Source organism: Zootoca vivipara, chromosome 14, assembly GCF_965207765.1.
Source record: "Zootoca vivipara chromosome 14, rZooViv2.hap1.1, whole genome shotgun sequence".
Classification (NCBI taxonomy): domain Eukaryota; kingdom Metazoa; phylum Chordata; class Lepidosauria; order Squamata; family Lacertidae; genus Zootoca; species Zootoca vivipara.
In genome coordinates, this window is record NC_142597.1 from 32,955,676 (window position 1) to 32,969,088 (window position 13,413).

The following is a 13,413-nucleotide window of genomic DNA, read 5'->3' on the forward strand; positions in this document are numbered from 1 at the left end:
CTACGCCCCGTAGATATCATGGACATCTCATGGTTGCCTTCTGGACCTTATATGAGACGTATGGTTATTAACTTTAGATCTGCCCATCTCGTTGCAAAGATTCTAAAACTAAGAAACAGTACAGGAAAATGGTACATCTATTTTACAAGGGTATTCTCCAATCTGACCCGTACACCGCTATGCACCAGGATAAGTGCTGCCTGTGTTGATGCTGGGCCTGTGTGCCACAAAGAACAAATAGACGGGGGAATGGAGCCGGGGACCCCAAACAAGGGCAAATCTATTACCCCACAGGGAGTGGCAAGCCTGCCTGCAAATGACTTAATTGATTTTCTACACCCCCCGCTTGGTACCCTGGTCTCTACGTGCAACGAGCCTGACATTGGACTACCCAAGCAAGACCAGTCTGAAATGCTCTCGTCCTCATATGCCTCGATGCCGGAATTGGAGGCTTCCATTATTCTAAGCCCAATACGCAATCAAGATTCACAGCATTTGTCAAATTCTGACCCGCTAGCAGTATCGACGCAAGATACAGCTGTGGACCTGTTACCTTTGCAACCTATACGGGTCGGCAAAGCCCTTGCTCTGGAAAAACCAGCTGAACATCTTGATATTTGTAATAGTGTCATCGAAGATCCCCTGGGCCATATCAACTTATTGGCCCCTCAGTTAAAGTTATCACACCCACCTAGGGACCAGCGACCTCAAGCCTGGAAACACCAAGCAGGGCAGAAAGAGGATGAGCCTAACCCAGGAGCCTCAAACCATCGGAAAAGAGATTGACTGCCACTATTTCCACCATCACCTTATTTCCACATTCTATCTTGGAATGTGGCGGGATGGTTATCTAAGCAGGGTGATGTCGACCTTCTGGATTTTCTTACAAAATTTCAGATTATATGTCTACAGGAGACACGGTGTCTAGATCTCCATGTCCCTTCTTTACAGGGATACGAAGCCTTTGTTACCCCTGCGATATAACCAAATATCCGGGGCCGACCTAGTGCTGGTTTAGTCACTTTTGTTTCAACCAAGCTAAAATGCAAGGTCCAGCAACAGCAGTGGGTTTCTTTTCTTCCCTTGGGCCTAGGGGTGTGAGTGTTATTGATTATATCCTGGTCTCCCAAAAACTTTTGGAGAGGTCACAGGGCTTCAGCACTTTCAATAGAATTGAGAGTGATCATCTTCCTATAGCAATCTCATTAATCCCCCTTGGTTTGGAGGAACCGCAACACCATCACTGTGCAGACCTACCTCCAATTCTGGCCCCCCGTAGGTGTAAATGGAACAGCGATCTGGAATCTAAAATCAAACAACGCTTGCATTCATCAGATTTACTGGCCTTGAGGGACCAGTTTATTTAATTTAATTCTGACCCCTTCTCAACATTCCAGTGGGTCTCAGAGTCGCTCTTCCCACTACTCACGAACTCCAATCCTCCCAAACAACAAAACAATTTGAGGGCCTGGTTCGACAAAGACTGTAGGAATCTAAGATCCTTGCTCAGGAAACTACAAAATAAGGTGTTGTATAAATTTTGGGGGGTCCCTATGAACCCAGTGAATCGGATCCTGACCCAGGGAGAGTCCGGGGATCCCGGCAAGCAAGCGCAATTACTGCCGCTTACCGCTTGCGAAAAGACAGAGACCAAGCCAGGGCTGTCAAAAGCAAGGCAAAGTTTATTCACGAACAAAGAAACAAAGAAATAAAAAGCTGTTGCAACAGCGGTTCCCCCTCACACAGCAAGATGGAGTGAATAACCCAGAACAAAAGGAGCATTGGACTTTTATAAGAACGGTTCCCCATGTTACACAGTTGCGGAGGAAAAGGCGGGAAGCGGGTGGGGAAAAAGGTAATCAGGCATGTACAAAAGATTGACAGTCCTTGATGGGGAAAAACAAAAGGTGATAATTCTCGGTGATAGTCCAGTTGATGCATACGTATATTTCCTTTATTGTTTCAGGGCGACTTGGGCGGAGGTGCGGAAGACGTCGGTGATATCGAATTCTAAATAAAGTTGTTTTTCTTCCTTGAACTTGTGTATTAGTGTCATTTGTTCGCGACCAGCTAGATGGCAGTGTGGTTTAGGGGATGTCGAGGCGGGAAAGGTACATGAAAGAAGTCCATAGAACAGGGGTTCCCAACAAAATTTTCTCGAGGACCCCTCATCGAGCCGCTATTGTTGCAAGGACCCCCATTAATTCCTAATCCTAAAATTAAAAAGTGAGAGCCAAATTAAGAGTCTTTTTATATTTTATATTTATATTTTATATTTATACGTTTTTTTACAGTTACAACAGAGTACTCCATCAGTTAGTTTTAATTTTCAGTTCTTAATGAGATGAACCACTTTTTAACCAACGGTCCATTTTTAACTACGCGAACTGTAGCTTCCGCGAAAAACAACGCTTTGTTTACAAACACTACTGTTTTGCAAAGAGGCAGCGCGCGCCAGGGAGGAGGGAGGGGAATGGAGAAGACAGGGTACCTGTGCAGTAGCGCACAAATGAAGCCGACGCACGCAAAGCATCTTGGGGAGGTGAGCGTTAGTAGAATGCGTGCGCTGCCTCTTTGCAAAACAGTAGTGTTTGTAAAGCGCCACCTAATGGCATACAGCAGAACTACTGCCTCTATTTAATTCTAGTTTTGCGCTAGACTCTGCTCATGCAGGAAGTGGACAAAACAAAAAATCTGTTATCATACGAAATATATTTAATATATTTTTTATTCTAATAGCATCTTGCGGACCCCTCTGGCATAGCTCGCGGACCCCTGGGGTCCCCGGACCACCTGTTGGGAACCACTGAATATACAGGGCTACGTACAATATTTCAAGTCTGCAGCAATGCTTCATCAAATAGATACAATATTGAATAAAAGGTATCAAGGGGTTACATTTCAAGTTCTGTTCTAGGGAAGGGTTACATAAATATTGTAACGGGTAAGGGGGAAAAGAGTGGCTACATTCTGACAGCAATGGTACGTTTACGCTGACACTTCGAAGGAACATTTTGACAGCTTGCAACAAGGTATCAAAGTAAACGAAATCTCAGCTCAGAAGAGTACATGGGAGGAAAACCTTAGTAAAAATAGTAATAAACAATTTATTCTTTATGTTGGCAGTTTATTGAAGCATAATTGGCGAGGGTGTCTCGAAGTCGATAATCTCTCTTCCTGGAAAAGGGGGGGGGGTTGACGCATCGGCTGCGGCAGGAAGGGATTTGTGTAAAGGAAGGTGATAGCCATCATTTCGAACATCCTGGGCTAGGCAACTACAAAATAAGGTAAAACAGGAAGGGACTCTGACCTCCATGGTAAACCTTCACAGGTGGCGTTCTCATTATAAAATACTCTAAAACTTAAGAAATTCCTCTACAGGAAGGAACAATGGGAGGCACTTGACAAAGTGATTAAATTGCGGGACGACAAAAAATTCTGGGAAATAATTGCTCAGGGAGTTTCACCCAAAGGGAAAATTGTAACCAACAGTACCTCATCTAACTTATGGTACCAACATTTTCCCCAGCTCTATACAGCTCCAAACAGTGTTAAGCCGAGCCAGTTTCCTCCTCTTAAAACCGATCTGTTAATGGGCTGGGATCCTGTTACCGAATTAGAATGTTTACAGCTAATTAAAACACTCAAGAATGGTAAAGCTCCCGGTGAGGATATGATTCCTCCAGCTCTCTTATTTTCTGTTTCAACACGTGGGCTGACGCCCTTTTCTCTTCCTCCCCACCCAACAGCTTGCCAGCTCCTATCAGTGGGCTAAACGGATCGTTTGCAGAGAGCTTTTGGAACAAGGTCCAAGGAGACAGACTAGCCACTGCTGCAAGGAAGTAATGGCTTCAGAAAGCTCCTGGCCCTTTGATAGCATCTAGTTCCCCACTCTCCTTGAAATTAATGGATGGCTGGAATCACACCTGCTGCGACTGATAGAGCTGGGGTCCAAATCTGGCTTTCCTACGCATGTGCCCTGCCCTGTGCATTTAGATTGACATTCTTCTCAGGAGCTCTTGCAGCCCAAGATGCAAACGTGGTTCGTGCGCAACTCCAGCTGGGTATCCCGAGAAGAAACGCCCATCGTCTCCAGAAACCTAGGGGAAGGAAAGCAGGAGAGGAGAAACCAGGGTTTAGTTCTGGGGTTAATTGAAATGAAAACAATTACTGGACGAAACGTCTCCGAATGTCCAGAGCTGGCACCGCTCAATCTTTTCATGGTTCAAATCGCTTATAAGTTGTCTTTTGCCAGACGCATAATGGCAAGATACTTAGAAGAATTTGGGAGGCCGCCTCTGTGACAAACTGGTACAATAAAATGCGGCAAACGGCAGGTGGGGGGGAATGGGACTGATGACATAAAGCTGGCATAAGGTTTGAAGCATGGATAGCTGGCATCTGGCAACACCTCTGACTTTGCCACTCACATCCGTTAGCGGAGATTCCTGCATTGCAGGGGGTTGGACTAGATGACCCTTAGGGGTCCCTTTCTATTTTTTTAAAAGTTTTAAAATAGACTTTATTAAGATTTAAGATTAAAATACAATCCATACATACTCGGAGATCCCAGTCATACCAAACACAAATTCATGTATACAAAATTAAATCATAATATACAAAATCGTATAAATCATAACATACAAAATTATATAAATTATATAATAATAAAAAGAAAAGAACAAAGAAAAAAGGAAAGAATATATTCCGAGACCGGAGGAAAAAAAAGCAGAAAGAAAAAAGAATAAAAGAGAAAGAGAAAAGAAGAAGAAGAAGAAGAAAGGAAAAAACATACATTTATCTCATCATTCTCATCCAGAAACAACCAATATCAGCATTCTCTGGATTCGTTAAAGATCTCGATCTAATACCTATGTTCCTCCCATTAAAGACTCCCACTTATCCCTATTCTCAGATTTCTCTAGATATTATTTCCTATTACTGCATTCCCAATTAAATATAATTCAGTAAGCAAGTCCAGTAGTCTTCCTGTAGGATATCACCTCAATTGATATTTAAATTGTAAGACAAAGTATAATATAATAAAATAATAAATCTCTCTTATCCCTTATCTCCACATGTTTTGTTTTCTTATGGCCCAATATGGGGTGCTAAAAATAGACCCAAGACTTTACCATGGGGCACTGTCCCTTTATGTACTCCCCGAATTTATCCCAATTTTGCTGAAATTTTTTATTCAAATGTCCTTTAATTGAATTGGTCAGGTTATCTAAATCCAAATAACTTAATAGCTTCTCCTGCCATTCCAATATGCTGGGTATTTCCTTCTGCTTCCAATAGGATGCGATCAGAGTTCTCGCCGCTGCTGTTGCGTACAAGAACAGTGTCTCATCCTGTGGTTTAATCGTATTATCTATAATCCCCAGCAGAAAGGATTCTGGGCTTTTCTTTATATTATATTTAAGTATTTTTTTTTATTTCTTCAAAAACTTGATTCCAATTTTTTTTAATTCCCTCACAGTGCCACCATGCATGTATGTATGTCCCCGTTCCCCCCCTACATTTCCAACACAAGTTATCCTTGGTCTTATACATCTTATGAATTTTGACCGGGGTTAGGTGCCACCTATTGAACATTTTGATCATGTTCTCTCTGACTCCCTCTGAGGCTGTGAATTTCCATGTTTTGTTCCATAAACGTTCCCATTGGTCGACCTGTATATTTTTCCCTATATTGATAGCCCATTTTGTCATTGCCTCTTTTCCCATTTCATCTTTGGTTTCCCATTCTAACATCACATTATACATCTTTGATATGATTTTGGTTTCTGGTTGTATTAAATTCTTTTCCAATAAAGAGAGTTCTTCCAAAAAGCCTGATCTTTGTTTATGTTCTCTAAATTTACTATGAATTTGATGATATTGACACCATCCATTTAATTGGTGTTTTATCTCCTCGTATTCTTTTAATTTGATATCTCCTTCTCTGACCTCTAATAAATCCCTATAATTCCCCCAATTTTTCCCCAAATTTAGTTTTTTAACTGTAATTATTTCTATTGGCAATGCCCACCTGGGAGTTTTAGGCTCCAACAATCCTTTAGATTTATTCCAGATTTTTAAAAGGGATCGTTTAATTACATGGTTATTGAAGTCCTTGTGTACTTTAACCTTATCATCTACCAGGTAGGCATGCCATCCAAATTTGTTCCCCACCCCTTCCAGATCCAATAATTTGTTATTTTCCAATTTAATCCAATCTTTTAGCCACACAAAGCCTGCCGCATCATGATAGAGATTAAGGTCTGGAAATGCCAGGCCCCCTCTTTCTTTAATATCAATCAATAGCTTATACTTTATTCTAGCAGGTTTGTGTTTCCATATAAATTTTATCAAATTTTTGTTCCATTGTTGAAAAATATTATCCCCTGTACCTAAAATCGGGATCATCTGGAACAGAAAAATCATTTTAGGGAGAATATTCATCTTTACGGCCGCAATTCTACCGAGCAATGACAAATTTAACCGTTCCCAATTTTCCAAATCCTTTTTTATTTCTTTCCAAATTCTATTATAATTATCCTTTATTAAATTATTTGTGTTATTGGTTATCCAAATCCCAAGATATTTTGCTTTTTCCACCACCTTCAACCCTACTTTCGCTTCTAATTGGTCGATCTCTTGTATTGTTAAATTTTTAATTAACATATTTGTCTTATTCATGTTTAATTTAAAACCCGATAATTTCCCATAATCATTTATTATATTAAGTGCATGGGGAATGTTCTCTGTCGGTTCCTCAATTGTAATAATAATATCATCTGCGAATGCTTTTGTTTTATAAACATTTCCCCCAATTCTGATTCCTTTAACTTCCTCTTCTTTCCTTAAATTTTCCAATAAAAATTCAAGACTCAATATAAATAGAAGTGCCTTCCTTTAAAAATATTTTTTAAATTTGATTTTAAAAAAAGTATAAACATGTAACAACAACCAAAATCCAAATATTAAGATTACTCTGAATCTCCTGACTTCCCCACCCATCCCTTCCCATGGCTCCTAATGATAATATTTACAACTGCATATCAATACTTATCAAAAATTTTATCCTTCTAAATTATCCATACTTTCCGTTACTTTACAAGCGTGATTAAAATCCTGCTAATGTTTTAACTTGCTTACAGCGGCCTCGTAGATAAATTATAAACTTTTCCCGTTCTTTCTTAAAGTTCTCGTCCTCTTGATTTCTGAGCTTCCCAGTTAATTTTGCCATTTTGGCATAGTCCATCAACTTGGTTTGCCCTTCTTTTCTAGTCGCGGTTATCTCTTCCTTCCACCCCTGGGCTAATCAGGGGGGGGGGTGGTCCCCTTCCGCTTCTACAATTCTGTTATTCTACATGGGAATTTTTTGAATTAAAAATTACAACGTGCATATTGGAGCTGAATTTTCATCGCAGGAAAAAATATGGACATCCAAGCCTTCCCACATTGCTGGTATCTCATACTCTTGGCTGAGAACCGTTAAATTCTACTGCATGCCATCTATGAAAAGACATGCAATATCACAGGCTAAAGACTTCAACGCGACTCTCCTAACAGACTTAAGCATGGTTCCTTGGCCCTTCCACATTTGGCTTACTCCAGCGAACAGATTTTGTCACCTTCGCTCTGTGTTTTGGAGAAGTGATTTCGCCTCTTCAGGCTGGATTTTCAGATGACGTCGGTACGATGTGAGTGACTGGATAAATCCTATTATTTCAGCAACACTCAGGGGAATCTTATCGAAAATATCCGTCATCCTGGAAAGAAGCAGAAAGCTTTAGGAGAGGTGCGGTGCTGAGTTGAGAGTCCGAACATCTTTTGACTAAGTTCTCTGATCCAGATTGATGAAAGTGGTATCAATCATATGTATGTTTGCTCAGGGGAGTGTGGCTGTTCAACTGAGTGACTATGACAGCATTGTTCTGCACTTTCCAATTTGTATTTGTTTAGTTACAAAAATATTTCTATGTTGCTGTGTCATAAAAATATATCAAAGCCGTTTATAGCAACAAAACCATACAACTATTCAGTAAGTTGGTAAAAAAAAGGTTAAAAACGGGTATCATTTAACAACTGTGGATGCGTTCTTAATACGGTAGTTTGCATAAGCTTGGTGGAATAGAAAAGTTTTTAGCAGAAGATTGAAAAGATTGGCATGGCTGGGTCCATGCACTGCATTGTACAATAGGGCCTGATCCACTCACCTCTTTTTCTCCTGAAATGGCAAAGAATCAAAGATTTCTTGGTAATTATTCTCAACTAATTTGATCTTTTCATTTTTAAAGCTGAAAAGCTGGGCTTGGATCTGGAAAAGAGAAAGAGAGAGAGAAAGAGAAAAAGAAAGAGAGAGAGAGAGAGAGAGAGAAAGAGAGAAAGAGAGAGAGAGAGAGAGAGAGAGAGAGAGAGATGGGAGAGAGATATGGGTGGGAAGAGAGGTGGATGGGAAGCCACAGTCATTTCTTTTCTGCTTGCAAAATCTCACTGTTCAAAGTATGCTGCATAAAAGAGGATGCTGAGCTGTTAAAGGTGCAGAAATCGGGAGCAGAAAAATGGAAATAATAAAAGCATTGAGGGAAATGTGTGGGTGTGGCAGCCTATAGAATAACATATTTCAAGACTGTCCCCCAGTATGTGCCCTTTTGACAGCTGGGATCTGTGAAACTGGTCCTTTCACAAGTATCACATAACATTCATTCAGCACTTACAAGAAATCAATATTTTATTGTGGCACCACTTTGGAACTCCCTGCCCATTGATATCTGGCTAAAAACCTTTTCATTCCCGCATGCCTGCCTAGGTTTTAGTAGCTATAAGTGTTTGAAATGGTCAGTTTTATTATTTTATGTAGCATGTTTTTTTTAATTGGTATTTCAAATTATAGTCAGACCTTGGTTCCCGAATGTCTCCGTTTGGAACGTTTTGGTGCCCAAACACCGAAAACCCGGAAATAACTGCTCTGGTTTTCGAACGATTTTCAGAAGCCAAACATGCCACGCGGTTTCTGTTTTGAGTTTCCTTATTGTATTGAGGCTTCTGCTTTCAACTTTCGATTGTCATATGTTTCAGAAGTCGGACAGTCTTCCGGAATGGATTACATTCGACAACTGAGGTTTGACTGTAATATTTTAGACTGCTGTAAGGGGAAGAGAGTATAGAGAACCTCCCCCTCTCATCAGAAGCAGCTCCTCCCCAAGCAGCAATGGCAGCAAGGACGCTGAGGAGAGCAGTCAGGAAGTGGAGAGAGAGGGCCAGGGCTCTGGCAGCACGGGAGAGCCCCGATGACCCAGGAGGGAGGAAGAGAGTGAGGGGGAAAGGGGGGAGAAGGAAAACATGGAGCGTAGACCCTTTCTTCCGGTTCCGGAATTACGCAGGAGAAGGAGGGGAAGGAGGTTTACTGTCCCAAGACTCTTATGTTGGAGGAAGTCACGGGGCGGTTCAGTGCCGGATTCTGCATCGGAATGAGCAGACATGCTTTTACACACCTGTCTCACTGTAAATAGACTGCACTAATAAAAACTGTTTAAAAACCAGCATGCGGAATGTCGTTACTCTAGAGTAGCCGCAAGAACCCCTGACAACTGCCTTGCAAACCACGTGGATGTCTTTTGTTTTATGTGGTAAGAGTCTCTCTCTCTCTCTCTCTCTCTCTCTCTCTCTCTCTCTCTCTCTCTCTCTCTCTGTGTGTGTGTGTGTATATATATACAGTGGAACCTTGGTTTATGAACACCTCGGTTTATGAATTTTCGGTTTACGAACGCCGCGGACCATCTGGAACGGATTAATTCACTTTCCATTACTTTCAGTGGGAAAGTTCGCTTCAGTTTATGAACGCTTCAGTTTATGAACAGACTTCCGGAACCAATTACACCCATGCTTCGGGTTAAGTACGCTTCAGGTTGAGTACTCTGCGGACCCATCTGGAACGGATTAATCCACTTTCCATTACTTTCAATGGGAAAGTTCACTTCAATTTATGAACCCTTCAGTTTAAGTACTCCGCGGACCGCCTGGAACAGATTAATCCACTTTCCATTACTTTCAATGGGAAAGTTCGCTTCAGTTTATGAACGCTTCAGTTTATGAACAGACTTCCGGAACCAATTGTGTTCATAAACCGAGGTACCACTGTATATAAAGTATATGGAATATTTTAATTACTGAGCGGGGGTTGGTAAAAGTGTTGGAAGTCATGGTGCTATGTAGAAACTGGCTTTATAAATATTACTGTAATAAACTGACAGAAAATAGCCACACGGCCACAAATCTTTCTGCATAGGAAGGTCTTAAAACTTCTCCAAAAAACGTAAAGCAAGCTGGCCATAAGAGCTTGTCATAGCACAGATTTCAGAGGGTGGGATGGATTTTTCTTATCCCCTTCATGTCCTCGTCTGGGCCCTGAAATTACGTATATTCTGTTCCATAGTGCCAGTGTTTTGCAGGCGGGATTAAAATGAATCCAGGACTTGTAGGTTTACGCAATTAACATAGATTGAAGGACTCTGCTGTCCTTCTGCAGGAAAGACACTTAAAAAAAAAATACCCAACAGACATTTAGGGCTAGGAAACTGACAGGATTGGCCCTGAAATGTGTGGTTGGTCTGAGGGCAGAGATCTGGGCAGGCCTGTGCGATGGGCTGACCTCTCTGAAGATCTCCGTTAGCTCATCTGAACAATCTTTGTAACACAACCGCATGTCCAAGTTGTAGGAGCTGAAGACCACACAGCCTGACGGCTTGAGAACTCGTTCCACTTCCCTCAGAAAGCGAGGCCCGTCAAACCAGTGGGCAGCCGCAAACGCCGTGACCAGGTCCACAGAGCCGTCTTCGAAAGGGAGCTCTTCGGCAGGGCACACCCTGTGTGAGGAGATGGCAAGGTGATTGTTCTAAGCCTGCTGGATCAGGCCCAAGGCCCATCTGGTTAAGCATCCTGTTCTCAGTGGCCAACCAGATGCCCCAATGGGAAACCTTCCAGCAAAACCTGGGTACAAGACCAGTGGCAGAGGAAGCCGCTCGGACCGGTGTGCCCAGGGGCAGGGTGCGCCGCCCGTGAGAGCAGGGCGAGGGTGCGGTGAGCCATCCATAGGGACAGGGCACTCCACGGGGCCTCTGGAGTCTGCCTGCCACCTCTCACTCAGCCGCCCTACAACTGGGGGGGGGGGCAGCGCGGAGCCTGCAGGCACCCAAGCCACCGCGTTACTCCCAGGAGAGATACGCAGCTCGGGCGCGCTGCAGGCCCCGCGGTGAGTGCTGCCCGGCATTTTGTCACCCCCTCAGTGGTGAGACCCGGGGCGACCCGTCCCCCACCGCACCCCCTTCCTCCGCCCTTGTGCAAGACCCCTCTCGAAAAAAGGTCTTCCTGCCCGCTTTCTCCCAGCCATACATGTGCGAGATCAGCTCCTACTTACAGATAAGATACATTGGGCGGGTGTGGAGCTCTCCTGGCCTGCTCGATCTGAGCTTCACTGATGTCTGTCCCGACCACCTTCTCAAAATGTTTTGCCAGCATCCGAGCGCTTTGGCCTGAGCCACAACCCACGTCCACTGCCAGCTGCCCGGGGCTCACTCTCTGACAAAAGATAGCAACACATCTCAGAAAGGCATCGCCAGGTCTTTTTCAGCAAGGCTGGGGAACCTGTGATCTCGCACCCACCCACCCCAATGTTGTTAGGACAGTACAGCCCCCCCCCCCCGTCCGCCCCAGCCAGCATGGCCAACAGTTAGCATGGATGGGAGCTCTAGTCAAAGGAACAACATCGCGAGGGACACGGCTTCCCCACTCCTGACTTACCCAAGGCCGTACCCATCTAGGTCCGATACATGAGCAGTTTTCACTCAAACACAGTGAAACCAGCTGTTAATTATCACAAAATGTCACGGGCTGGTTGGACGCAGAAGAATGGCGGGAGGAACCAGCTGGGTAGCCCCCAAGGGAAGAAGGCTCAGAGCCCGGGGAGTGGTGGTTGCAGAAACCTGAGCTCTGAACATGATCTGATTTACTCGTACAACCCAATTCGTGACTTATCTGTGACGCTTTTGGGACGGTGTTTGGCTAAGGAGTTGTGCGATTTCTAAAGTTGTTACACGCCTTTGTTCTGGGTCCCCTCTCGCCTCCTTGCACAATGGGGGGGGGGCGGGGTGGTAACAGAAAACTGCTTTCTTCAATTGGTTCCCGCCTTCACTCGTTCTTCTCTGAAATGAACTTCAGGGATACTGGGTCCCTTTGATGGGGAGTTGGCTTGTAAAAGCCAACCCCATTTTCTTCTTATATCACTGCCACCCCCTTGTGACTACCTAGGCACACTACCAAGAGGTCTAAGACCTTTTGCTAGAGTTCTAATTGTTATGTCGTGAGTGCGATTCCAGCTCTTCGTGAAGTCAGCATACCAGCAAGGAACTGCTAGGAGTCAGGTATAACAAAAACAATCTTCTTTATTGCAGTAGGAATCTTGACTGACTGGGGGGAAAGGGTGAGCTCCTTTTATACTCTCAGAAGCAGGGGGTGGGGAAAGGATACATTTAGATTTTGGCAGGACCCTATCAGAGTGAGGATCCAAAATGTGCTAACAAGTTAACCAATAGCAACTGTCACCGCACCCATTTGAATCGCCCTGGAGCAGGAAAGGTAGTTACGGGGACTAGCAGAGAAACTCATGTACAGTACACAAATTAAACCAAAACATGACACCAATGTTTGTTTGTTATGAATATGTTTTTAGCCTTCGCCTTATGCCTGCTAGAAGTTTGAATGGGAAAGTTTGCTTCAGTTTATGAACAGACTTCCGGAACCAATTACACCCATGCTTCGTGTTAAGTACGCTTCAGGTTGAGTACTCCGCGGACCGTCTGGAACAGATTAATTCACTTTCCATTACTTTCAATGGGAAAGTTCGCTTCAGTTTATGAACGCTTCAGTTTATGAACAGACTTCCGGAACCAACTGTGTTCATAAACCGAGGTACCACTGTATACCAATGTTAGGTTATGGAAAGGGTCCATATGAAAAGGGTCTTCCCATGCTAATTTTTTCCTAAAGTATTAAGAAGGCCAGGAAGTCTTCCAGGACATCTTCAGGATAAAGACTAGTATCAGAGTCAAGAAAGTTCATAATGGAGCTCTCCTTTTACATAAAATTATGCCAACTCTACGAATGCAATGATCTACAGGTACAAGTTCAGACTGACACACACTATTATGTTCTTACCTTTTCTTCCAGGTATGAGAAGATCACGCCCTGTAGGTTCTCCTGTGGGGAAAACCTGTATTTCTGATAAAAAGCAGCGTGAGCCCTATCCTCAAACAGACGAGTGGCCATGGTCCCACGGAGCACAGCCTGTACCTTCTGCAAGCACAGCTTGTACCTTCTGCGTCTGGGTGTTTTTAAATGTTTGACATCGAAAGAATTTATTACAGC

The 13,413-nt window shown here is 43.3% G+C and overlaps 1 protein-coding gene across 2 annotated transcripts; it reads right to left on the reverse strand.

Annotated features, from left to right (window-relative positions):
- Positions 1–1,662: 1,662 nt before the first annotated feature.
- LOC118096884 (putative methyltransferase DDB_G0268948) lies at positions 1,663–13,367 on the reverse strand. 2 transcript variants are annotated; one of them, XR_004693980.3, is made up of 7 exons: positions 13,204–13,367; positions 11,408–11,568; positions 10,643–10,856; positions 8,208–8,308; positions 7,623–7,760; positions 3,927–4,100; positions 1,663–2,213 (listed from the first exon to the last, which is right to left on the reverse strand). XR_004693980.3 is itself a non-coding variant. In XM_035139223.3 (6 exons), the coding sequence occupies exons 1-6, from the start codon at positions 13,312–13,314 to the stop codon at positions 4,010–4,012; spliced, it is 816 nt and encodes a 271-aa protein (XP_034995114.2). In that variant the 5' UTR covers positions 13,315–13,367; the 3' UTR covers positions 3,107–4,009. The 2 variants fall into 2 exon arrangements, 1 of the variants encoding a protein (XP_034995114.2); XM_035139223.3 differs by lacking the exon at positions 1,663–2,213 and having other exon boundaries at positions 3,107–4,100.
- Positions 13,368–13,413: the final 46 nt, after the last annotated feature.